The 27,161-nt window shown below is 56.0% G+C and overlaps 1 protein-coding gene across 1 annotated transcript; it reads left to right on the top strand.

The window, feature by feature from the left end:
* Nucleotides 1-101: 101 nt before the first annotated feature.
* Nucleotides 102-27,161, top strand: traf4a (tnf receptor-associated factor 4a). Its single transcript, XM_086164534.1, has 7 exons — nt 102-1,815; nt 20,316-20,367; nt 22,495-22,599; nt 22,768-22,929; nt 23,641-23,802; nt 24,429-24,584; nt 24,849-27,161. The coding sequence occupies exons 1-7, from the start codon at nt 1,673-1,675 to the stop codon at nt 25,479-25,481; spliced, it is 1,413 nt and encodes a 470-aa protein (XP_086020660.1). The 5' UTR covers nt 102-1,672; the 3' UTR covers nt 25,482-27,161.

Below are 27,161 nucleotides of genomic sequence, written 5' to 3'. Positions count from 1 at the left end.
GTTCTCCAAAAGAGCCTGGGATTGTGAGAAATCCTGCCAACCAAAGGTCACTCAGTACTTGGGTATAGAAGGACAGGGGCTTTTTTTATTATACACTCCATAAACTGTATGCTCACACACACACACACACACACACACACACACACACACACCCCTCAGGTGCTGCATATATATTTGCGCCATAGATTGCGTGTCTGTATCGACACTGCTCGGTGTGAAAGTACTGCTACTGAGAGAGTAACAGTGAACCTGGCAGCTCCCTGTGGACGTTTGAGAGGGCAGGAAGTTGAAAATTGAGCTACAGACATCACCAGAAGCCCCTGTTCTTCATGAAACGCCGTGAGGGTTCGACATGTGGGACGTGTCGGTCCTGGCCCGACAGCCTGCCCAATGACCTTCATGAGAAGATGTTTAGCCCTCCTTATAACCGGACCGGACTCCCAACTCTGCCGGGGTATTTGGTGAAGATCCTCTTCTTGATGTGCTGCAGATCTGCCAGGCCGCGGTGGCGTCAGGGATGACTCCCGCCCTCGGACACACACACACACACACACACACACACACACGCACACGGCAGACACTCAGTATCTTCCAACAATAAACATGCAGTGAGGTCAGAGGTTGTCGGCTGCTGGTCGAACATCCAAACGTCTTCCTTTTTCCGAACTTGTGTGTCAAAAGACACGTTTAGGTTCTCGGACGGCTGTAAATCTTCCCCCCTCAGAGAACCTTTGACGGGGACGCATCATCGGAGGTCCTCTGGTGGTGCGTCTCTGCCAAAGGGCCGCGTCCCATTGTTTCGATGACGACGATGACGTCACGATGACGCAATCCAGCAGCAACACATCAGGTTCACGGTGATCTGCCGTGTGCGTGGGTCCGTGCGTGACCCGCTCCCGCGGGCTTTGTTGCTTTGTGTGGACCCGCAAAAGAGGAGAGCCTCCAGCGGAGGAGGAGGAGGAGGAGGAGGTCCTCCTGCCGGCCTTTGTTTGCGCTCCTCGCCGGCAGGGGGCGCAGGCCGTCCGCGGCCATCGACCGCCTCCCCGATCGGATCAATAACATCGATGGTCCAACTATTGTCTGTCCTTCAGCCGGAGACCCTGGAGATGTTCCGAGGCTCTCTGTGACTGCGTGTGTCTGTGTGTGTGTGCGCGTGTGAGAGACCTCGGTGAGGTCTTCATTGGAATCTGGGTCTGCAGAAGGTCGGCGGATGGAGGCGTTCGGACCGTCGGAACCCCCGTCCGGCCGCGGGTTCCCCGCGAAGGTCCACGGAGCAGATTTGTCGGGTGAGACGGTGTGAAGAGCTCCTTGACTCCTCCTGCGTGGAGGAGGAGGCGGGACTCTGCGTGCAGGCGGAGGAGGTCCTGCGCCGCGTTCAGACGCTCGGGAAGAGGAGGAGGAGGAGGAGGAGGAGGAGGACCGTGGAGAAGAGCCGAGCCGAAGCCGCTCTCCGGACACCGTCTTCTCCAGGCGGAGGAACCGAGGACGACCCGCTTCCGAGCTCCCAGCGACGAAGGGACGTGATATGCGCCCCCCGCCGGCGTGAACGGCAGCGCGACCCACGGCCCCCGTGAGCGGGGCGAGCACCGCCGAGGAGCGAGCACCGCCGGACCCCCGAAGCCCGAAGCCCGAGGCCCGCGGAGCGGCCCCGGCCCGGCCCGGCCCCGCCACCATGCCCGGCTTCGACTACAAGTTCCTGGAGAAGCCGAAGAGACGCTTCCAGTGTCCGCTGTGCAGCAAGGCCATGCGGGAGCCCGTCCAGGTGTCCACCTGTGGACACCGCTTCTGCGACACCTGTCTGCAGGAGTTCCTGAGGTGGGTCCGGCCCGTCCGTCGAGCCGCCCGGAGCCGCTTTCGGTCGCGTCACGGTAAACACGACGTGTAGGTGTGTCTTCACCTTTCCACGCAACGACGAGCCAAGCGGGCTTCGTTTCGATCTCCTCCGAGCCCTAGCTGTGTGTGTGTGTGTGTGTGTGTGTGTGTGTGTGTGTGTGTGTGTGTGTCCTCCTGAAGGCCAGCAGGGCGTCCACGTCTCCCAATGTCAGCGCGGAGACGTGCACGACAGGAAGTCATGCGTGAGACTGTTGTTGTAGAGGAGTGTGAACAAAGCTCCTAACAGCAGAGCGCGCACACATACACACAGACACACAGACACACACACACACACCAAAGATGGCAGCTATTCGTCTGGTTCTCTGCGGACAGCCTTTATTACATGTTTATTATTTGGATGTTTATTTTTCAGTTTAACTGTGTGCGTCCTGAAGAGGCCCGCTGTGTGTGTGTGTGAGTGTGTGTGTGTGTGTGTGTGTGTGTGTGTGTGTTTGTGTGTGTGAGGAGGGTCACACTGGGTCGGAGCAGTGGAGGGTGGTTCCAGCCCAGGATTATACAGACTGTCCGTGGTGTTAGCCTGGACTGTGAAGACCTTTCTCCCGGAGGTCACACCTCCTGATCCAGATCTGCTTGGCTTGTGTGTGTGTGTGTGTGTGTGTGTGTGTGGAGAGGAAAGCTTTGTTTCGTGCGGCCTCCAGACGATCAAAGCAGCACACACACCTCCAGCCACTCTGTCCACTGCCCACAGCAGAAACGCCCTGGATATAAATTAGCATGAAATAAGCTCTGTTGTGTTTCTGTCATCACCTTTGCAGAAGCACAGCATGTGCTCCACCCACCTTTGCTCCAAACGGTCAACGGTGTATTCTGCTGAGTCTGTCTGGGTTTGGATATTTTTGAATCTGATCTCTACAAGTCGTGAAAGTGAGCAGACTGTGAAAGAATAGTGAGGCTCCTCCTGACCATCCTGGGGTTTGTAGAATCATCTGTCAGCATGGAGCAGTGAAGGATTACCTCGTGGTAACACTGAAGTATTGAGGATTTATCTTATCATGTGACTCTCTCTCTCACACTCACACACGCACACACACACACACACACACACACACACACATACTTCTGTGGTGGTGAAAATAGGAAGGATTCCCCGCTGAGTGTAAATATGTGGGAATCCCCTGCAGCCTGCGAGAGCTGCAGAGGTCCTCTCAGATGAAGTTGAGATGAACCCCAGCCAGCCGCTCTGGGTTCAAGTCTTCGTAGGTGTGATGTTTCTTAGGTCCTCTGGTTTTCGGGTATGATCTGCCCCGGCGCTGCAGACATGCGGATCCAATGGAAGCGTCACGTCTGCAGTAACATGGCCGTGACGTCGGCGGTCCTCACAGAGCGAGAATAACAATTCTCTCATTATCAGCATAGGGTTTCCACGTGGACGTTGGGTTTCTGGACCGTCCCCACAGAAGAGCCGATGAGCTGTCCGGGGTTCATCGGGTGAAAGAAGGAAACTCCCGACTGATCCGTACCTGTTCGCGTGGCCGTTTCCCCATTTGTCAGATCGGTCCATTTAGATCGTTTCTGAATGAAACTCTCGCCGGGAGCTCCTGGCCCGGGGGCCGTGTGACCGGGCGGCCCCGGAGTTGCCGGCCCCCGGCGGCAAACCGCATCCGAACGGCAGCCGAACGGACGAACAAAGAGAGCGAGAGAGCAGACACACCGAGCCGACCCGCTCGGCCGTGGAGTTCACCCAGACTGCCTTCTCCCTCCTTCAAAATGGCCGCAGCGCCCGTAGAAGACCGGTTACATGGAGAGATTTCATGAGCCCGTCGACCCTTCTCCGCCGCCGGCATCGAGCAGCTGCCGCGTGGCTTCTGATGAGCCGGGCGCGCCGGCGGGTTCGCTTCAGGGCTCCCGGGTCTTCTGAGGAAAGTTCAAGTTTACCGACGTTAGCTAACGCTTTGCTCCCGTTGTGCAACGAGCGCCGTCTTCCGCTGTGGTTATGGAAGGCTGCGTGCCGGCCGAGTCCGTCCGCGCCACGCCGTTCTATCCTGTGTCGCGACGAGCTGTCGAAGAACGCCTCTGCGTTCCCGCGCGTCTCCTCCGAGCACAACCCGCTTGCTCTTCGCTTGGAGGATGACTTTTCAGCCACTTGGAGGCTGTTTTTCACAGGAATTCTCCACAAAGGCAGTCCAGGACGTGCATGAGTTCCTCTCACTTTACCGTGTCTCCGTGCACGGGGCCGCCGCTGCACGCCGCTGTGTCCACAGGCACGTTAGCTTGTGATGCTAATGGCCTGTGTTTCTGCCACAGAAGAAATGAGTGTGGTGTGTGACGCAGAGTCACGGGGTGGAAGCGGCCCGAGGCGCTCCTGCACGCCTGCGCCGCTCACATGAGCGGGCCGGCCTTTGTCTCTGTGGCTGGGTAGTACGTAATACACAGTGTGTGTGTGTGTGTGTGTGTGTGTGTGTGTGTGTGTCTGTGTGTGTGTGTGTGTGCGGGCACTTAAGAGACCTTGTGGCTGCGTTAAACATGCCAGTTAAGGGCGGTTAGTAGTGGATCTTCTGAGCCAGAGTAGAGCTCTGCATGGGGGCGTACAGCGCTGTGCCGTGGTCCTGTCAGGGATGGAGGTCATCTGTTCAGCTCCAGAGCTTCATCCTGCAGCTCTCCTTGCAGGCGTCACACAAGTGCCGGCCTCGACTGCAGAGGAAGTCCATAGTTGGCGAACAGGAGACCCATCTCACCATCACCCGCTGCCCAGAGAGGGTTTTCAACCGGCTGCGATTCATTCCATCCCTCGCACATCCCATGCGTGACGTCGGTGTTGATCCCGATCTCCGCTGTTTTCACCCACACCTTCGTCTGCGCCGTTCCTGCTTCTCCTCGTACGCGGAACCCTTGTATCTGCGGTCCGGCTCCTTTTATATGATGGATTTGTGTTTTGGTGCTTTTTGAGTCCATCATGAATTCTCAGATAAAGTTCTGTGCATCAGGCTGAGAGGAAAGATCTCCAGCAGCTGATTTCATTTGACCAAGGGTCCAATAAGTCCTCAGGTGTGCAGTTACATATTAATCACGTGTAATTCAATGGACTCTGACCCCCCCCCCCCCCCCCCCCCCCCCCGCCCCGCCCACCCCTGTGGGAGGACGTGGGATTATCTGATACCTGGTCTAGAGTTTCATGAAAGGCTCAGTGGCGTGTGTGTGTGTGTGTGTGTGCGAGTGTGTGCACGTGCATGTGTGTGTGCTTGCGTGTGTGTACGCACAGGCCGCAGACGAGCAGCTCGAAGCCGTTAGCTTCATGGAGATGGGAAGCTAAACTCTGGCTGAAGAGCAGAGGACGGCTAGAAGGACAGAGCTGAACGTGTCTCAGCTGAAGTCACTCTAATCTACTTATCTATGTTGTAAACTCAGAAATAAAGAATTAATTTGTTTACATATCTTTTATGAGCAAACCTTAAATGAGGAATGAGGAGGAATAAAAACCTGCAGCTCAGGAAAAAATGTGCTTGCTTCTTCACAAGAGACGGGTCCACCTCTGTCCCGGTGGACAACACCGACGTGTCCGCCAGGCGGTCTACACAAAGGCCGCTCTAACGGCTCCCGCAAAGGATGTGCAGAAGGTGCCGGAAGAGCTCAGCCCCGAGCTTCAGACGGCTCTGCTTTTGATCGGTCCGAGCTTCGCCACAGTTGAGATGACTCCTTGTCAGAGGGTAGGCGTCAGCTGGGGCGGACGCGCTCCGTCTTCTTGAGGCCGTCTCTGTTAGTGGGGTCAAAGATGGCCGGGACGTGCGGAGGACCTGGCGACGGAGCAGCCGGGTCTTTGTGCCCGGGACCGATGCCACGGCCGCCCGTGAATGACCGCGACCTCCTTGAGCGTCCACGTCCCGTCACAGAGACGTCCACTGTCCCCGCAGGTGTCCGAATACGGCGGGGGGCCTGGGGTGAATTTCCGTCCGGCTCGTCCACAACGGCGGTCAGTGGCGCTCACAGAGACGCGTTGTGTTCGGCCAGTGAAAGGCCCCCGGCTCCGCTCTGAGCCTCTCTGTTCGGGCCTCCCGGAGAAGCTGTCAGATGATGTGCTGGAAGGAGCCCAGAAAATGTGGGCCGATCAATGGATGAAAGGAGGCGCTCGCTGGCTCGCTGGGAGAATCAGATCGTGTGAGAGGCGGCGGAGGAGGGTCGAGGGCTTCTAAAGTCTGCATCTCCGAGTGCCGGCGAAGGCGAGGAAAGTTCACGAGTCGTCTCAGCCGCCCCCCTCCTTCCGGCGGGCCGGTAACTAATGATCGCGGGAGGAGTCGGAGGCCGGCGCCGAAACCTTTCGTCATCCTCGGCAGGACGGCCCAGATCCCTCTGAGGGACTGCATCTCGGTTCTTTGGGTCTTTGTAGACCTTCCGCATCTTCAACATGCCTTCCTCCGGGTTCTCACGAGTTCACAAGTCTCTGCAGTGATGAACATCTTGTTTCACTATTTTTAGCATCTTATGAATCAGGTGCAGGAATTATGATGTGACCTTTCAATAACAGACGTCTTACTAAAACATTCTTCAGACCATGATAAGGTTGTCAATCTAAACCTTTGTTTGGGAAAGCAAAGGCCTTCCTACTTATCATTTCACAACTATTACGAAAAGAGAAAGTCTACTGGCTGAGCGGAAAGGGCGAGTGGGAGAAGGTACTGCGTCTGATAGCCAGCAACCCCCCAGATATGGAGAAGGAAGGCTTCAGATGGAGCCACGGCAGGCGGCCCCTGCACAAGGTGTACATGTGAGAGGAAGCTGAGCGGGCAAGTCCACCGAAGGCCTCACCAAGACCTTCGTTTAGGAGCTCTATGTCAAATATTAACAGAAAGTAAACTTTGCCTCTGTGGGTTTCCGTCCCAAAGCGAAGCACCTGTGGCGGACCAGGGAGAGCTCTGGGATCGAACAGCCGGCGGAGGCGGCGCCGACCCTGAGCGATGACCATGACCGCTGACCCTGAGCGATGACGTTTCCTCCTCCTCATCAGGGCTCTGCTGGAAGGGGAGGCGGCGTCCGGCCCGTGTCGGGAAGGGCTCTGCGCCGGGCCCGCCGGGGGGAAGCTGAGGGCTGCATGGATGTAGCTGTGATGGGGACGTGTGCCAGGGAAAGGGCCCCGACGCGTTCACACAGCTGCGCACCAACACACACACACACACACACACACACACACACACACACACACACACACACACACACACACACACACCGCAACAATGTTGTGAGCAGGCTGGTGTTGTGACAGCTGTTTGCGTGGATCTGAAGCGCCGGCGTGGCCGTAGCATCGGGGTGAGTGTCCGACTCACGGTTCTGGGAGTGCTTCTCCTTAAATGTTCATCAGCTTGGTTTTAAACGGCGTGCGCGTTCACAGGCTCCATATTCAGGTCAGCCTCTCCGGAGCTGCGAGGGAGCTTATTAGTGACATCTGTTTGAGGCGTAGCTCATCCCCCTCGCAGAGACCCCCGAAAATGACTGACTTTGTTTGATTCCCAAGTAATGCGGCCTGGAGCGGTCGCTGAGCTGCAGCTTTAGACATGAATGCACCCTAAACGCTGCGGGCTTTCCTCTGCTAGTGCTTCAAATACAATCCTAAGCCTCCGGTTGCCTCCACCTTCACCCCCCTGCCGCTCCGGAGCGTTCGCAGAGCAAACAAGGCGTCTTTTCAGTGACTTCAGAGTTCAAGGGGAAGCGGCTCCGGCGCCTCCCTTAAAGAAACCGCTTCCTCCGTCCGGCCGGCGCGGGCCGGTCGTGCGGGCCGAGTCGTGATCGAGATGAGTCGTGTTTGCTATCGAAGCTTAAAACCCTGCCCACTCTGTGACAAAGAGGGTTTATTTATACCAGCCACCGAAGGCTTCGGGGGACGGGGAGAACGTTACCGTACGTTACAGCAGAAAGCAGAGGAACACTTGAAATAAGACTCAGAACGAGCCGTCAAATTGAGGATGCGGAGACAGGAAAACAGGAAGAGCTTGGCCGAACAGACGGCGTCAGCAGAATTAGGGAGAGATCAAACTGCGGCTCTTCAGAGGAGAAGAGGAACAATATCGAGTGTGTACATAAAACCAGAAGCTCCGACCGCTCACCGCTGTCGCCAAAGCCGGAGGGAGCGGCGGCGGATGGAACGTGAGCGGACTCGTCCCCTGCCGGGACGTGAATCTCCGAGGTTCGCCGAGCCTCCTGCTGACTCAGGAACGACCTCCGCAAAGCCCGTCCGCCCACGTCGCCCTCTGGACGGACACGAGCGAGGCCACGTGAACAGCGGAGCGGAAGCCTCCCGCCTTCAGAACGCAGCTCCCGTAAATCATCCGAGCTTTTTGGCAGGTTTTAACGGCAGCGCCGTCATCTGACCCCCCGTGTCCCGGCTTCCTGTGCGGCAGCGCTCATTGTTTGAGTGTCTCAGAGTGGGAGGTCTGGATGTTCGGGTGGCGGGTCGGAGGTGAAATCGGTTAAATTGAAATACGTCTGAATATCAGATCAGACGACTCAAACCCGCCGGCTCCGAAGGCGCGTCCGGACTCGCCCTCCTCCCGAGGAGATCCCGAAAGCTCTCTGGCGCTCCGACCAATGAGAGGCAGAGGAAGGTTGGTCTTTCTGGCGGAGCTCCCGGGCCCCGTGAGGCTGAGAGCGCCGGCCCCGGCCCGCCGCTGGACGCCAGCCAGCCGGCCCGCATCTGAATAACATGGCTAGTGCTCACACGTGCCGGGGTATGTCTGCTATGTGAAGCCGCTCTTCCTCTACAGGCACCGTGCGCGTTCACACTGGTGCACCCTGCAGACATTTGGGATGAAACCTCGGTGATAGTCTGCTCCTTCGGGTTGATGGACGGATACTTTTCAGCGCGGTAGGTTCAGATCCTCCTCGTTCTCCGCCCGGCTACAGTCCCCCCGTCCGCCCATCTGTGCGCAGGTCACCGAACGGCTCCGAGGCCCGACGAGCCGTCGCCGCCGCATCCGGCCACAGCTACGCGTGCACGTGTGCACACTCCCACGGAAGCTCCCATTCTTCTAATTAGTGTCAAGCCCTGACACTCCAGCCCGACCACCCAGTGTTTATTTTTAGGGTTTTCCGGTTGGTCTGCTTCACGGGCTGCGGCGTCGCCTCTGGGCCTATTTGCATCAGCAGGTCACCGGTTTCAGACACGGTCGGACCGAAAGGAGGTTTGGTGGCCTTTTGCAGCTCATAGGCCGGAGATGCACCTGCGAGGAGCGGCGGCTCCACTGTGGAGGTGCTGTGTGAGGTCCTGTGCAGCTCCCTGTCTTGTCGTGCTGAAAGGACAGCTGAGGGAGCGTCGCGGCGGCTGCCGAGCTGCCAGGCAGGAATGTGAGGAATCCGTGTTTGAGCTCTGAAAAGAGAGCAGCTGAGAGGAAGGAGAGCGCGGCGTCTTCCTGCCAGGGCACCTGTCCTCGGTGAAAGGCCGCTCTGTGGAGCCGGCAGGTGCTCGGAGCCCCGGAGCCCCCATGCTTCCGGTGCACAGACGCCGCATTGTGGCCTTTCATCCACGGGCTTTATCAACGCCGGGGTCGAAGCCCGGTTGCCCTCCGCCTTCCGCCCCCTTTCAGCCGCAAAGACCGAGACCTCGGCCCGCGTGCGGCGCCTCTTCTGAAGCAAAGATCTCACCGCCTCCCTAGTTGTTCACGGGTCTCGCCGGCAGCTCCTTTTCACATCTGGAAACACAAAGCCTGACGATCCATCTGAAGGAAGTCTGTCAGGCGCCCGCTCGGGACGGAGGTTCGCTTCTTACCGGGACTTCTCCGCGTCGTCGTCTTTCTTTTCATTCGCAAGTGAAACGGGCCGAGCGGCAATCTGAGGACCAGAGCTGGAGCTCTCAAACTCCTCGTCTCGGGAAAAGACTGGCAAAGAAATAACCTGCAGAAAAGAGAAATAAAAGCGATCGACCTTTTCATCGAAAACTATTCGATCTTCATCATCATGAGATGGGTGACATCTCTGCGGCATGCGTTCCTCGCCCACTTCATCCTTTTATGTCGGGATTGAAAAAACCCCGTCATTCATGTCATTGTTGCTCCCGGCAACAGAGGCGGGTTGACGAATCCACGCCAGAAGAACAATGGCGCCGAGGCGTTTGGAAACAAAGGAGGCCGTTCCACGTCAGCGCCTCGCCTGCCGAACAAAGGAATCCCGTCCGCGAGGCAGACAAGTGGACAACCGCCGGAGGTTCGGCCCGATCAGGCTCGGACCCCGTCGGGAATGTGGTCCTTCATGGCTCTGGAGTTTGTCCTCATGGACTCTGCAGGGAGATCACTGGAGATCTGCTGCCGGACGGGGAACGATCACAGCCTCTGGTCATGGAAGCACTGAGCCCTGATTCTTTTTCTGACAATTAGCACGTGTCTGTGTGTGCTCAAGTCTAGGAGCCGCTCCCTCTGTGCATCACACACACACACACACACACACACACACACACACACACACCACACACACACACCACACACACACACACACACATACCTAGAAAGCCCCCCACCCCCGCCCTGTTGCCATGGACACTGAAGCACAAGACCTAAAACTGTCACTGGCCCTGCTGAGCCCGGCTCGCAGGCCTGACTCAGCTCCCCGAGCCGGCAGAGCAGGAGGCCTTCAGTTCCAGTGTCCGTGCTGATGAGCTGGAGATTGGAAGATCAGTAGAACAGAACGGAGTAGACTTTTCCTTCCATCGTGCCACAGTGGGCATATTTCAAATGATATGAATGATGATATCGAAGATAGAAACCATGTGGCTTTTAATGTCTGGCAGGAAATCAGAGCAGTGTAATTGTTTTGTGAAGAGCGGCCGTGTCTAGGACTCCGGAAGAGGGAAGTTCACGTCCGGAGAAACCGAGTCGTTCCCTGAGACCTGAGACCGCGCCGTGGCCTTTTGACAGTATGACGTTCAGGTGAAACCCAGCTCAGCTCTTCCAAGGGAAGCTCTGCCGAGGGCAGATATGAGGGTTGCCGGGACTGCGGGATATTACCGGGGAACGGGTGAGCCGATGAGCCGGTGCCAGTTAAATCAAAGATCTCCCACCTATAAGAAGGGAACGGTAGGAGGGTTATCTTCACCGTCCACCTGCTGCTGGCGCTGTGAGAGACAGCGTGAGGAGGTCTAGAAGTAATGCTGCCGACTGCAACCGGAGATCATCCCGGTTCCTGGTGCGGCTGCAGGAGCGACGCATTGGTTTTGGCTCCTGTCTCACACTCGTGCTTTTTCGTTCTTTAATGTTCTGGTAAAACGGTTTTTATAGTTGCTTCTTCATGTTTTTGTGAGGCCGGTCATCGGGGTCTGACTCTGGGCCGGTCCGACGTCCACAGAGGCTCAAACCCTGCTGTGCTGTTCTGGGCCGAGACTTCCCGCCCGCGCGGCTCCTAATTGGATGAAGCAGCTTGAAACCCCTGGACAAAAATAATCCTTTTTTACGTTTTAATGGATTATCACCCCCTGACGGGGGGACGCGCCGGGATGGAGTGACATCAGATTTCAAGATGGCTCACCGTCCCGAGACCGTCTGGTGTAGAGGACCAGTGAGGACCCGACCTGCAGGTGGGGTCCTCAGCTGCAGCCTCTGTGTGTGGGGGTGTGTGTGTGTGCGTGTGTGTGTGTGTGTGTGTGCGTGTGTGTGTGCGAGCGTGCTTGCATGTGTGTGTGGGAACAATGCCGCCGCATACACACAGGGGAGGGCGGCTGGGAACTGTGATGACATCACCCCCATCCACAGTTACACACACACAGTGTTCTCGGAGCGTCGCAGCAGATAGATCGGCACACGTCCGCAGCGTCTATTCTGGGAACAAAGCTTGGGCGGGTGTACACGCCGTGATACGCCGCGATCCGCCATGTCACGCCGCGTCACGCCGTGTCACGCCTCGCGTTGGTTGCCCTGACAGTGCGTAGCGTGGACGCTCAGAGGAGATCTCCGGGAGAAGATATGCTAACGTCAGCATCAGCCGTGCGGAGTGGAAACCACAGCGCGAAGGTTTCCAAATTGCGCCGCTCGGTGCGAATCCTAAGCGAGCAGAGAAAGTGTGTCAAACTCCCCTCTTAATCTGGAAGATTCTGTTGCCGTGGACGACGCACACACTCTGTCTGGAGTTAATAGGGGCGAGCTGAAAGGGCTGCCGGGGGAGGGAGCTTCCTATTAGCTTCTTGGAGACCTTCCTGTGAGATGGGCCTCCGTCCAGGGTCAGGAGGGCAGAGAAAAGGAAGAGATGTAAAACTTTGGTCCTCGTTGCAGAATTGACACACTTATCAGAGCCGTGGCGGCCGAACGCCGCGGCAGACGGCCTCGCGGCGGCGGAAGCACACTGTTGCATCCGTGCCTTATCTGTCAGTGCTGCGATTTCACACCGGGCTTGGTGTCGAGAGATCCTCCCGAGAGCTGATTCATTCACGCCGTTAGAAGGAGGCCGAGGCGTCTGCGTCCGGTCCTCTCTCAGCGCCATATGCGTACAGTTGGCGAGCTGCTCCCGCTTTAATCGGCCGGGCGATTCTTTGGCGCCGTCAGCGGCGGTCCGTCCAGCGCAGGCCTCGCACAGCAGATATTTGCTCGTCGTGGCGGCAGATCGCTCTTCGGAGCAGAAATGTGGCCTCTGAGGCCGAGCTAAAATTAGAACGCCCATCTGCCGTGAAAGAGGCGCGGATTCACACGTGCCGGGAAGGTTTGCGGCTCAGCAGATCCGCAGATCCCCGTCCTCCCGGCCGAGTCACGGGCTTCTTCGCACCTCCTGCGACCGGACGGCAGACCGAATGCTCCTCTCCTCCCGCGTGCGATGCGGCGAAGCTCTGGATCCTCGGTGATCTGGAGGAGCCGTCCTCCGCCCGCAAACCGCCCTTCAACCGGATCACACATTGAGCTGTTCTCAATGAGTCCCGCTCTCCTCCGCAGGCCCTCGTGCACGAGGGCACGTCTCGGTCGCGGAGTGGATGAGGCCGTGTGGATGAGGGCGGCTGCGCTCATGCACGTGTGAGCTCAGCCCGCTGGAATCGATGGGACAGATTCCTCGCTCGCCCCCCGGCCGGCGCCCAGATCAGCAGCGGTTAATGAAAGTGGATTGATTTCACTCCACCTCGCTGCATTATCTGGGGGATGAAATGGACAAAGAGAACCAAAGGCGCCGCCGCCGCCTTCTGGTGCGTTTGCCTTTCTGAAAGTGTCTTCCTGCAAAGGGAAGAAACAGGAGCCCGTTCCTGTTTAAATGAGGATGTTTAGCCCTCTTTAGAAGCTGCTGAGATAATGCCGCTATCAAAGTAGAAAGCGCTCACGTTAGCCGGGCTCCGGATGCACAAAGCAAATCTTGTTATGTTTATGCTCGGCACATTTCGTTACGGGCTTAAATTGATTTGTGAACGGAAAGAACCAAAGCGTCTTAGGTTTAGGATCTCCGTGAGGCAGCAGGGTCACAGAGAAGAACAAAAAAGCTTCTGGTTGCTCTTCATCAGGACCCCGGAGCAGAGCCGTCGGGTCCAGGGCTTCCCGCTGAGGAATCGCTGGCTGCCGGCTCGGTCCTCTCGCTTAACTCTCACCCTCAGAACCAAACAGGGTTCTAAGAAGGAGAGATTTGTAAAGACTGACGAGGGCCTCCCGATGTTGTCCTGCATGTGAAGTCTGCGAGTCCCGTCCGGATGCCGCTGACGGGAGGAGATTAGAACTCCCTCCTCACCCGCTCAAGGAAAGATTACTGCATCTTGCAGGCTTGGGATCGGCCTGCAGAGCCTCCTCGTCCTCCCCTGTCCATTCACCCTTCCTCTCCTCCTCTTCTTCCTGCTCTGGGTTTGAAGCCATCACGTCCCCCGGCAGGTGAGGAGACTCCGTCCTTGACGTCTGCTGTGACCCTGGGTCTGAGCAGGCTCTGTTTCTGCACAGAAAGTAGGTCGCCACAGTAATCCAGTTACAGGAGTTAAACAGTAGATAATCATGTGAAACGTATGGAATCAGCGCCGGGTTTCCGTCATCCTTAACAATGGCAGCCCTGCAGTATTTCCCCGGATGGGAGGCACATTACTGCAAAGTGCAAAGCCGGCATTTCAGAAAAAGGATTGTGGCCAGCCTTTGAATGTTTGTTGATGGCAGTGTGAGCTCACACACACACACACACACACACACACACACACACACACACACAGATGGCCTGTGCTCACTGCTGTCAGCGAGGTGACCTGCAAGGAGAAATGAATATCATTACATAAGTGATGACGGCATGAGCGTGCTGCCCTCAGGTGTCCTCGCTGTCGGCGTCCTCCGAGTGTGTGAGATGATGGTCTAACATCTGTGGAGCAACACAACGGCAGAGTGGATGCAAGAACCTCCTGGATGGTGTGTGTGTGTGTGTGTGTGTGTGTGTGTGTGTGTGTGTGTGTGTGTGTGTGTGTGTGTGTGTTTGTATGTGTGTGTGTGTGTGTGTGTGTGTGTGTGTGTGTGTGTGTGTCCGGTGCTTTGAATAGCTCGTAGTAAAACTGTCCGCTAACGGGTGTTCTATCTTGGTCCACATTCAGTCCCCTTGTGCGTTACATCGGGTTGGAGATGAAGCCGGGAAAACAGGCCAGACGTCCACCCACACACACACACACACACACACACACACACACACAGAGCACTGTGCACAGACACTCACACTCACACACAAAAAGTAGTGCCTTTCTTCTACTTACATCATTTTCAGCTCAAACACAATAAAAATACAATTTTTCTGGATGAGGAAGGGTGAAATACAGACTATGAACTACTCTACATCTCTTTCACTCTCTCTCTGTATATATAGAGAGAGAGATCTACATCTATATAGATATCGATAAATGTGTGTATGTATGCATTTTACTGTATCTCAGGTTTAACGTGTGAATTGATCTAATTCCCGCCGATGGCCGTGACCCGCAGGCTGTTGTTCCTCCTCATGGAGCAGCTGGCGACCAGCTCAGGGAGTCAGGAGGGATTTTCCAGGTGTCATGTTCTGGACAGGCGTGCTCCTCGCAGCTCTCCGAGCGTGTAGCGAGCGGGCCTCGGAGATCTTGAAAAAACACCGCATTGTTATAGCCTTTGGAAAGAGAGAGCGGCTGCGGCTTCAAACCCTAACCCAGAACAAGTTCATATTTTATTTATCTGCGGTCACGTCGGCGGCCACAGAACTCCCACATCACAGAAATATGGAATCACTCCGATACCCTCCGTCTGGAATTAGGTCAGTAATTAATGGCAGAGTCCCACATTCAGACATTAATGATGAAAGTAATTGAGAGCGGACGAATCAAACAGACGGCCACCTTTAATCCATCCAAGTCCAGGACGGTGGCAAGAAACATGACATGATCATCCATTAATGCTGTCTGTGGATCATTTGCAGCCTGTTGTATGTACATTATATATATATATATATATATATATATGTACACTGCTCCAAAAAATAAAGGGAACACTTAAAATACACATCCTAGATCTAAATGAATGAAATATTCTTATGAAATACTTTGCTCTTTACACAGTTGAATGTGCTGACAACAAAATCACACAAAACTGATCAATGGAAATCAATTGTATCAACCCATGGAGGTCTGATTAGGAATCACACTCACTCACTCACTCACTCACTCACTCACTCAGAGCAATTTTCCATTTTTTTCCAATGAAGTTGCTGCATGTCTTTGGACTGTGGGAGGAAACCACGCAGACATGGGGAGAACATGCAAACTCTACACAGAAAGGTCCCCTTGTTAGAGTCCAATCAGGATGATTTTGTGTGGTGAAGTCAAGGCGCTAACCACTGCCCCACCATGACACACACACTCACACACACATATATATATCTATGTATATATAGATGTATATATATATAAAACCCCCCTTGTTTTCCTTCTTTTTATATTTTCTTGTAATATCCCTACTTTGGGTCGATTTAAGGAAATTCATTCATTCGTGATCCTTATACACCAACAGGCCCTCTTTAAGTGGAAAATTGCTAATTGGCCCAGAAGAACAGATGGAGGTTGCTAACAGAATGAACTTTTCCTCATTCTCATTATTTTCTGATTCTTTACTGCGGTGCGTTTGGAAGAGAGGTGAATCTTCAGCGTATCACGCCAGCGGGTCCAATCAAGATGTGTTAGGATGTCTTTCTTCCTGCATATGGCAGCATTACTTACCCGTGAGGAGTGTCAGAGGAGAAGGTCACCTAAAATGTGTCAGGGTTTGCGCACCACGCAGGCTAATCCCCGTCGCGCTGCAGGCGCAGACAGTTAATCTGGCCGCCGTGACCGCCAGACACGGAGCTGTCACGGTGCGGACCCGTGCCGAGGTCCCTCGCAGGAGCTCTGGAAAGGAGCGGCCAGCCCGTTCTGGCCGTGGGTAATCTCGCCCGGCGAGCGTTTCGTCCCTCTCTCTGCAAATGAGAAGTCTGCCGCCGGGCTCCGGAGGCGCGTCAAGCGGCCGGGGCGGAGCCGCCACCTCGGTCCGGCCCAGACGCTCGACCTCGTTCAGGGTCGGCTCCGGTCGGCGCCCGCCGCCGCTGCGACACGGCTAATCCATTTAGTCACGAGGAGGACATGCAGAGCTTCCAGCTATTATCAGGCCCAGATAATACTGTACTGACTGTCAGATGGGCGGTGCGAAGGAGAAGAAGGAGTCTGATGCAGAGGAGGCTTCCAGCTCACTGAGCGGTGGCACTCTGACCCGCGGGTTCAGGAGACTGCAGCTCTGTGGAGGCGGGCCGCTGCCCCACCGCTCACGGCAGAAAACCAGAGAGACTCACGGCAGATCCGCCGTTTTCATTGGGATGGAATGGAAGCGAAGCGCGGGTTGCGGTGAGACGGCTCCGGAGACACTCGCAGAAACTAAAAACAAGTTTTCCAGTCTGTGGAAAAACTTTGAGATCCAACTTTGTGAGTTTTCCAAACACAGGGCCTGCAGAGGCTCACGGTGACGTCTGTTCTACGTGGAGATACTCGCTGTACTTCTACATCCCGAGTGCCGCGTGTCAGAACCGGCCAGATCGCAGGTTGGACTCGGATGACTCAACTTCTCACCACAGATTCACAGGAACATTTCTCTAAGCCTCTAAGAGTCGCTGCATCCTGGCTGCCGTCCGCACATTGCGGCTGTGTTTATTCCTTCAAGCAGACCCTGGACGTTGGGGTCAGTTTATGTCACGCTTGCTTCTTCACACTAAAGCTCAACGCTCAGATCAAACCCTTCGGCATGAGGTGGCCGTGGGACAGACGCACACGCCGGTGTCCTGCCTTCCTGCTTTCATGATCTTCTCACATTTTGCCTGAGAAGAAAGTCATAACTAGAGAGTCAAAACCCGTTGGATTCGGGTTAATAAACAAAGTATCCACTTCCTCTTGATTTCATGGCATAAACAGCAAGTCATTTCTGTACAGAGAAAGTACCTAGAGTACTCCCAGAAAGTACCTCGATTGCCCCCCTGAAAGTACTCAGAGTGGCCCCATTAAGTACCGACTGCCCCCAGAAACTACCGAGTACCCCCAGAAAGTAGCGAGAGTGCCCTTAGTCTCCTGAGGGTGTTAAAGTGCTGCAGCCGTCATGTTTCTGATTTGTGTTGAAGAACCCACTGCTGCTCACAGCGGCCGGTTTGGAGTGTCTGTAAAGAGTAGCTTCCACAGTTCTTTGGGCCTGCAGGCAGGACCCGGCCCCCCTGGTGCGGGGTGAGATTAAATATTCTCAATGCCTGCCTGTCAGGGGCCGTGGTGACGAAGCGTGTTGTGATGGCCGTCCTTGAGGGATCAGCTGGATGAACGGATCCCCTTGGAGGAGAGACGGGACGCAATTAGAGGAAGCTGGGATGGAGGATGTGGGAGGCAGGTCTTCTGTGGATGCCTGTGAAGAAACCATTTATCGTGGATAATTTCCATTGAGGATCATCTGGTCACTGTCAGAAGGCAGGACTCAGTGGAGGCGGAGGTGGACTAGAAATAATGTTTGACCGTGTCCCTAAAAGCCCTGTTTTCTGCCGGCTGAAGGAGTGTAGAGGGCCGCCATCGTTCCTCCTGTAAAGGACTCCGAAGTGCCCCTTGCTCTGCAGAGGCCGGCTCTTTGGCTGGGTTTCTTCTGACTCTGTCCGGAGACGGCGGACATTTTCTCGTCAGCTGTCGCTCAGCGGCGCGAGCCTCTAGTCGCAGGAGTACCCCCGTTTCCATCGGCCGGGACACCTTTTCCCTGAAACCGTGCAGCTGCTCGTCCTCGGCCGTCCCGCACCCTCAGAAGGGTCTGCAAATGCACCTTTGGGAAAACAGATGCACGTCTATTAGCGTTTGGTCGGCTTCTGCCACGTTTCCATGGCGAACGTCTCTCCCGAGAAAACCAGCCGCCTGGGTCAGATGAACAAAGAAGGTTAAATTAAAGGAAAGGAAGGACAAGAGGAACCCTGTTATTGATTGGGAGAAGACCTTCCACCGCCATCCTGTGCCGCTGGCGGAGCAGCTGCGACCCTCGCCTGCCATGAGAGGACGTTCACCACGAAATGTTAACGAGACGGTGCCGGTGTTTGGTGCCGGAGACGTCCCGGCACTTGTTTATCTTTGTCCTCCTGGACGTTAGAGCGTCTGTTTATGTGAGGGCCCAGTCAGTAGAGCAGGTCCTGGTCCCTCCGACTGGATTCGTACTCGGCAGCTTCACTAGTGGCGGTGGAGGACATGCAGTGTGAGGGGGTGAAAGTATTCCCGTTTGTCCTCATTTTACCCGGATGGGTTTTTAGGTTTCTTCTTGTCAGCGTGAGTGTGACGACAGAGCGTCGGGCGGTAGGAGACGCTGCTCTCCACCCTAGTCCTACTGACAGAGGTAACCTCCTTCCGGCCGTTCACCGGTAGAACCTGTGGACCTGGTCGGAGGCTTCTGCGAAGAGTTAAATGCAGAACCTTGCAGAGCGACGGCCGGGAGTTTGACCTCCTCTCTGATAGAACATTCAGAAGGTGAAGAAGCTCTGAGCCGCTCGCAGATAGGCAGATGTTCCGGATCCGGTCACTGTAAGAGAAGGTTTATTGGAATCTGTGGATATTCCAGACGCCCCCGTTTGAGGACGTCCTCCCTGGGCTGCCGAGCCGGAGCGTCGCCTCTGTTAGCCGGCGGTGGTTCCTTCAACCGGGCTCACCTTCAGCGCTAATGCGCTGGCAAAGAGAGGCCGAGTGTCCTTAGCGTCTGGGCAGGGGCCGGAAATCATCCTGACAGTGTGTGACCCGGTTCCTTTTGCCCGGCCGCCTCTGAGCGCGGCGCAGGGGGCCGGGGGTCGGGCCGGGCCGAGGGGCTGTCGCTTTTCATTTCTTGGCGCCGTCCTCTTCCGGGGCCGGCGCCCTCGCCGAACCCCGCGGCAGGAGAAGACTCCCTTGCGCCGGCGACGAGTTCCGCAGAAGCCTGGAAGAGATGCTCGCCGAGCTGCGATCGATTGACCCGCTTTTCCAGCTTCGTGTCTCGGTAATTGGTCTCCGGCCCCCCCGCTGACACAATGGCCTTAATGGAGGGGAATTACTGCTGTCTCGTCGTGCATTAACCCCCCATCCGCCGCCCGCCTTCCTGTCTTCTTCGCCCATCCCCCACGCCGACACTCTCCCTGGTTTCACAGCCAGGCCAGCGGGCAGGAGAACACACACACACAGACACACACAGACACAAACGCACACACGCGCACACACACCCGCCAGGGCGGTCAGGTGACTGCGTCCGATCCGAGCAGGGGGGTGTTATGGGCGTCCTGTTCTCAGGAGGTCAGATCAGCCTTTAAGCTTCTAGAATACATCAGACGTTACAAGCCTCTCTGGTCCGGGGGGGCTGTGGTCCTCAGAGGAGAGAGTTGAGGAGACGAGCCATCGATTGGCTGCTCAGCTCTCTATTATTTATCTCCTCGGGCCCGACGGGACCCCCGGCGTTCTTTGCCTGGGTTATTTACGGGACGAATATTTCATGGAGGCGTGGGCCGGGACGTGGCGGAGGGCCGACCTAATGAGCCGCGACGATCTCCTGGTCAGACCTTCTAAAGGAGCGGCGAGGCCTCGGCAGAAAAGGCCCGGTGTGGAAGCGGCGCTCAGATCCTCGCAGGCCGAGGGTGGTGAAGAAACAAAGAGCTGTGAAAGGAAGCGCGCTTTGTCTGGAGGACACATCTCCTCTGGGCAGGTCCTCCTGCTTCTCCTACAACCGTCCTGTGTGAGACAGAACATGCTCCCGGCTGCAATTCAAGGGCAGGAATCGAACCTCCCTCCGTCCGCGAGATGAGTCGAGACGAACGTCGGGCTTCCGGGCCTCTTCTCGGTGAAAATAGACGTCATCTGGACATTTTCTCCAAGGGAGGCGGGACCTGCTGTGCGAGGCCTCGGGTCGGCGCCGGTTGTTTGTTTGATGATGGCGATGTTTCGGAGGCGGGGGTAGAACCGCCGCTGGAGCGGCTCTGCTCCTCAGCGTCGCTCCTCATCTTCTCACCTGTGCTCCTCACCTGGGTAGCTTCCTCTAACAGGATCTTCTCCCCGTGTCTCTCTCTTCCAGTGAGGGCGTGTTCAAGTGTCCAGAGGACCAGCTGCCGTTGGACTACGCCAAGGTAGGCGTCCACCGACCTGCGGTCCAGAGGAAGTCGAGTGAACGAAAACCTCTGTGACGCCGTTCAGAAAGAGACGATTCGACTCTATTTTGTTCTATTTCTCTCTCCTCTATTCTATTCTCCTGAATTCCCTTCTGTCCTTCTAATCTATTCTTTTCTGCTCTACTCTGTTTTAAACTCTGTTGTTTTCTATTCGTCTCTCTTCTCCTTCTCTTCTGTTGCACTTTAAAGAACAAAAGCCCAGGCAGATCTCTGAGGCTTCAGTCCTGCTCTGGTCCAACCCTGAAGATGCTGTCATGTTGTTGATCAGAGAGTGATGGTGGTGATGATAGTGTGTCTCTGCAGTCCAAGCTGTTACTGAGGGAAACAGAGAAACATTTATTACGACACACACACACACACACACACACACCATAAAATGTCAACTCTTCCCCTGTTACAACAGGATATTAAACTTTAATGGACCCCCGTATCTCTCTGCACGGGGGGGTCCTGCAGGTTCCTGGTACAGAGGAACCAGGTCCACTGCTCAGGCATCAACATTGGACCTCCACAGATGCGCCCTTCAGGAAGTGCGGTGCCGGGTGGGGCGGGGCCTCGACACACACCTGTCAGACGCTGTTATTTGCCCAGCCTAACAGTCGCCTGTGAGATTATCCTGCGCCGGTGGTCCTGTCAGGTGTGCAGGTGCACGCTGTCCTCGGGAAACGTGGGCAAACAGCCTGGCTCCGGAGTGACGGCGGCCGCCGGTCATTATGGGGCCGCTACCAGCAGACTGGGTGAAGTCGGAGCTCCAAGGAGCTTAACGCCGCCCCGCCCGGGAACAACTTATTAAAAGGTCAATGTGACCGTCTCCCTCCAGGTTCTAGGACTAGAACAAAGCAGCAGGAGCTGCAGAGGATTTGTTCTCTGCTGCTCCTCAAAGCATATCACCGTGGCGGCGGAGTTCTCTCCTCCATGTGTCCGGATGCTCCTTTCTCCTCAGCCCTCCACAGAGGGTACTCAGCGGGACAGGTTGATCCTTCACGGCAGCAGAGGTGTTGTTGCGGGCGTGGCGGACCCGGAGCTCGGTCGCGTGTTCTCGCCCCGCCTCTGACCGAGCTGCCGCTCGCTTGTTTCCGGCACTTTAGTGACATTTGGAGGAAGCCGCTCTTCCGGTCTGACCGGCCTTTTGCTCCGGCGGGGCGGCGCGGCGTCAGCAGAGGTATGAATCCTCGCCACGGAGTTCGGCCAGACCGGATCCAGGGGATCCGAGCAAAAACAGAGCGTCGCTGCCAAGGGGGAGGAATTCTCTGTCCACGCCGTCTCTCCCGGAAGCGTCCGCCAACACAAAGATGACAACTTCTCCTAAGGGGCCCGCCGAGCGGGAGAGGGCCGGAAGCCTCAGAGTGCTTATCCTGTGCTTTTGTTTCTGTTAACTAACTCGCGGAAACCAAGCCATGCACAGCAAACTTAGCTGTTTCCGCTAAACCAGGGCCCGGCATCAAGCGGTCCCCACGGTAACCGAGCGATAATCTGTCCGCCGTCCCAGAGACGAGCGCCGTCCGAAGCGTGATGGTGACATTCGGCGAGGTTCAGCAGGGTCAGACCGGGGTTACGTCGCCCTGAAGACGTCCGCTGCCGCTCCTCAACTCTTATTGGTTCATTTCAACAGATGGTGTTTGTCCCGGCATTCCACTGTGTTTGTGCCAACACGAACCTACTGCCTGCTAGTTTTTGGATGGCAACTGTATTTGCAGATGTTCCTGACTTGTCTCCATTGTGACCTTCACCCCAGAAGGGAAATGTGCACGTGCCCTGGATCCATGTCATCTCAGGTCGCTATTTTTAACCTCTGATGAAACCCGTATTGATCCCGTCGTGTCGGCGTCACGCGTCGCTCCGACGCTCGCCAAGAGCACGGCGTGAACGTTCCCTTCCTAATGCGGATGTGCTGAGATCACCCTTGATGGGGTCCAAGGCATCTTTCACTCGGCATCTGGCCGGCCGCCCTCTTCGGTGCCAGTAGAGATGAAGATGTCGGGAGGAGCAGAACGCCACAAATAGGAGCATCCACACAAAAGGATGGGTCGCGTCCTGGCTCTCCGTCCGGTGCTGCTCCGCCCTCACGCTGCCTTCCCTCCCCAGATCTACCCGGACCCTGAGCTGGAGCAGCAGATCTTGGCGCTGCCTATCCGCTGCATCCACAGCGAAGAGGGCTGCCGCTGGACCGGACAGATGAAGCAGCTGCAGGTGAGCGCCGCTGTCGCACGTTCGCCGCTGTCGCACGTTCTCCGCGTCGCCCTTCACGCGCTCCCTCGGTTTGAGGCTCCGCCTCGGCGGCCTCTGGTCCTCATCCTTGCCTCCGATTCTCCGAAGTCACTGCAAATGTGTGTAATTCCTGTGTCGCGCCTTCTCCAGGGCCACTTCTCCACCTGCGCCTTCAACGTGATTCCCTGCCCCAACCGCTGCTCCGTCAAGCTGACGCGCCGAGATCTGCCCGACCACCTGCAGCACGACTGCCCCAAGCGCAAGGTCAAGTGTGAATTCTGTGGCAGCGAGTTCACGGGGGAAGCCTACGAGGTAAACGCTCCGTTCGTCCCTTCCCGTCACGGCCTCCGTGTCCCCGTCCAGGTCCAGCATCCATGTGACTCCATATTTCATCTAAGCCCTGTGAAAGGTGTCTTTGTGTAGGAGCAGGAAGGGCAAAGCCTCATGAGTCACTGCCTTCACGTAGCTCGGCCCGCTTCTGAAATAACACGTGTTGGCAGAAGGAATGAAGTTTGCTTGGCTTGTTCGGACTCTGTGTATGTGTGTGTGTGTGTGTGTGTGTGTGTGTGTGTGTGTGTGTGTCCTTTGGCGACTAGGCTGAAGGACCCCACAGTCTCCCAGTGAGCAGGTTTTCCCGCCGGGCTCTCTGTGTTTTCTCTGGTTTTGCCACGGAGCCACAGATCGGAGCAGAAATCCACCTTCCTGCCTCTCGCAGCTTTTAGAAAGCGTTCAGAGCTTCGATTGTAACAACGGCGTCACCGACGGCACAGCGGCGACTTGAACGTGGGGAAACTAGTTTTGGAATGTTAATTCTAAAACTGACATCTGACGGAAGATTCGTGGGCGAAGCCTTTTACATTTTGCACGTCGGAGCTGAACGTCCACTGGGCCGGCAGCTTCCTTCCTCGCCTGGAGCTTTTCTCCAGGAGTCGTGCCACTGGGAAAATTCACCGCACTGTTATTTCATGTCAGTATTTTGTTTCTTTGCTGGGGAAAGGTCTGATTTCACTCCTGATCTTGCAGAACCACCAGGGCGTGTGTCCCCAGGAGAGCGTCTACTGCGAGAACAAGTGCGGGGCCAGGATGATGCGCCGCCTGCTGTCGCAGCACGGCTTGGCCGAGTGCCCCAAACGCACGCAGCCCTGCAAATACTGCGGGAAAGAGTTCGTCTTTGACACCATCCAGGTTGGTTTTGGAAAGCGAGACACTTCTCTGCCAGCGAGCTAAAACGCGCTAAATCCGAAAAGCACGACGGGGGTTTTAATGGCTTATGGGCCGGAGCGGGTAAGCAACACAGAAATAACACTTGTTTGAATGCGAAGCTCCAAAGGCTCAAGCGTCCGCTCTCAGTGCGAGAGCCAGGGGTCACTCGAAGGGCTCCCGTCACTCAGACGCCAGCTCGGCGGTCGGCCGAAGACCGGCGACCTCCTATCAGCCGGCCATCTCTCCTGGGGGTCGGTGCAGAAGAAACCTGTGTCGGGGCTGCAGGAGGCCGGCTGAGTTAGGAGAGTTCCTTTATACGTCCGCGTTCTGGAGAGTTGGTTTGAACCCCGTCCAGGGGAGTTCCTTTAAACTTAGTCCAGAGTTAGTTCTCACTCCATCCAGGGGAATCAGTTTGAAGTCTGTCCAGATCCATCTGAGTTTGTTTGATTAATTCAATATTCCAAAGAGTGAAAAATGATAAACAGCCTTTGGCTAACTGGCCATCAGCACTCCATTGATTATTTATAGCAGATGATTTCCAAGTCATATTTTCAAGTACAAAGTATAATTGACATGAAGTGAATCCCTGTGTCCTCACCTCTCCTCAGAACCACCAGTACCACTGCCCCCGCTTCCCGGTCCAGTGTCCAAACCAGTGCGGGACCCCCAACATCGCCCGAGAAGACCTGGCCAACCACGTGAAGGACAACTGCGGGAGCGCTTTGGTCCTGTGCCCCTTCAAAGATGCGGGCTGCAAGCACAGGGTAAGACCGTTCACCGCTGCCCAGAGCCTGGTTCCAACCCCGACCTTCACCGCTGCCCAGTGGCTGGTTCCAACCAGGGCCTTCACCGCTGCCCCGTGGCTGGTCCCACGGCTGGTTGGACGTCGGTCGTCCGGTTTCTCCGTGTCGTTTGCTGTCATGTCGGCTTTGCGTTTGCTGTCTAGTGGCTTCGAGCGAACCCTAACCCTAACCCTAACCCTCAAGCTCAAACGGCAGCGTGACAAAAGTGTCTGTGCTCTCCGGCAGTGCCCTAAACTCGCCATCGGTCGGCACCTGGAAGACACCACCAAGTCTCACCTGACCATGATGTGCAACATGGTGGGCCGCCAGAGGCAGGAGATCCTGGAGCTGCGGAGGGAGATGGAGGAGCTGTCCGTCAGCCACGACGGGGTTCTCATCTGGAAACTCAGCGACTACTCCCGCAAACTCCAGGAGGCCAAGCTCCGGAGCAATCACGAGTTCTTCAGCCCGCCTTTCTACACTCACCGCTACGGCTACAAGCTGCAGGTCTCCGCCTTCCTGAACGGGAACGGCAGCGGCGAGGGCTCCCACCTCTCCGTCTACATCCGCGTGCTGCCCGGAGAATACGACAACCTCCTAGAGTGGCCCTTCTCTTACAAGGTGACTTTCTCCATCCTGGACCAGAGTGACCCGTCGCTCTCTAAACCGCAGCACATCACCGAGACCTTCAACCCCGATCCCAACTGGAAGAACTTCCAGAAGCCCTGCAGCAGCCGCAACTCGCTGGACGAGAGCACCCTGGGATTCGGCTACCCCAAGTTCATCTCTCACGAGGAGATCAAGAAGAGAAACTACATCCGAGACAACTGCATCTTCATCAAAGCTTCTATAGAGATTCCCCAGAAGATAATGGCTTGAAGAGTCTGGTCTCTATGGTTCTTGTGATGGAGGAGGAACCGGGCTGACGACTGAGACCGACATCCGACCTTGAACCCTTGCAAACACTCGCCCTTTAGATGTTCTGCCCCGGCGGAGCTCCAAGAGGCGGGTCTGCCGAGCCGGCCGGCTTCCTCTGAGGCGTCGCAGACGAGGCCGTGGCTCCGGTGTTTCTGTTCTTTTCATTTTCCTATTTGTTTGCTGATCTTTACTACAGCGTTTGAGAAAAAGCCTTGGAAATCAAACAGTGCCTAGAGAGTTTATCTTAAGTTATATTTTTGTTGGAGCCCCCGCAGTAAGGAGGTGGAAGGACGCAGAGGCCGTGTAGAAGAAGGCGACCTCCCGTTTCCAGACCCTCTGTGCCGATCCAAGGAGGAGATGGGCAGACTCCAGCCTGCTGCCTCTGGTTTACAGTCTCCTCAAGAACCCCACCCTGGAACAGATGCAGGACCCCGAAAAAAAACCCCGGCAGCCCGTCTGCAGCCGCGATCGTAATGACTTCTATCTTCAATGAACGTCCTCGCGTCGGACCGAAAACATCTCACGTACTCCGAGGGCCGTCGGGACCTCGTCGGAAAAGAAATGAGAGCCGATAGAGCCTCCGCAGCGGACGAACCCACCTTCCGGGTTCCCGCTCCCGCGGCCCGGGGCCCGGGGTCCAGCTGGGCATGTCCGCCCCGGCGATGACGCGGCCGACGCCCCGACGCCTAACCCGAGTGCGTGAAGATCCCCCATCCCCGCAGCGTCCGCTCGGAGGCAGGAGCTCCCGAGCGGCCGTGCGCAGGAGCCGCGAAGGAAAAGCCACGAGGCCTTTGTATCCAGGATGTGCTTGCATGGGGCGAGCGGACAGAGACACATGCATGCTTCGTGCGCGACCACCCGGACCACGTTTTGTACTGTAACCTGTTTTTCTTGAATCCCCTCCCGTTCGCGCTCCTCGTCTCTTTGGGACAGCTCAGCAGCTAAGGAGAGGAATAGTTTTTAAAAATCTCTGTTTTTTGTACGCAGAAAATGTGAACGGCGTCTGTAGTTCTAACCCGCGAGGACACTGTTTCCGCTCGTCAGAACGCCCGGCGGGGAAGCGTGCCGTCCCACGGGCCGGGCCGGCGTTTGGGGAGGCGTCTTTGCCGACGTCCGCGGACCGGCTCGCCGACGGCTTCGGCTCGGAGCGAAGCGGGTCCGGGTGAAATAGCGGAAGGACGGAAACCCGGCAGGACTTTGGACGTCCGGCGCCCTCGCCGTGTTTGTGAATACTAATGTAAAAATGCAGAAGCACATTCTGTCTTTTTATTATACATGAAAGTTCCTGATTTCTTGTCATAATACCAGCTGATATTTTACAGTGATTTAAAGAAGTGAGAAGATTTTTGTAAGATTCTGTATTTTTCAAAGTACTTAGCTGTTTTATACAAAAACACCTTTGGTTGGAGAGTCGGGCCGACTCCGGGGATTTTCACACCCTTTCCTCTCTCGGACATCTGGACGACGCGTCTGTCCTGTGTTCACCTCCGAGCCTCTCATATTCTGTCTGTATTATTTCTTCTTCAAAGTATTTATTTTAAGCAGCCATTGTGAGTTTGAAATAATGGCTTCAGTGTTTTAATATGTCGCTTGATGAGTGCTTGTCGATCTCCTAATTGAAATAAAATGCGGTATATTACA

Source organism: Fistularia commersonii, chromosome 18 (assembly GCF_037954325.1).
Source record: "Fistularia commersonii isolate RoL2024-O1a breed Wild chromosome 18, RoL_Fcom_v1.0, whole genome shotgun sequence".
Classification (NCBI taxonomy): domain Eukaryota; kingdom Metazoa; phylum Chordata; class Actinopteri; order Syngnathiformes; family Fistulariidae; genus Fistularia; species Fistularia commersonii.
Note: the sequence above shows the minus strand (reverse complement) of the source record. Positions and strands in the feature narration are given on the sequence as shown.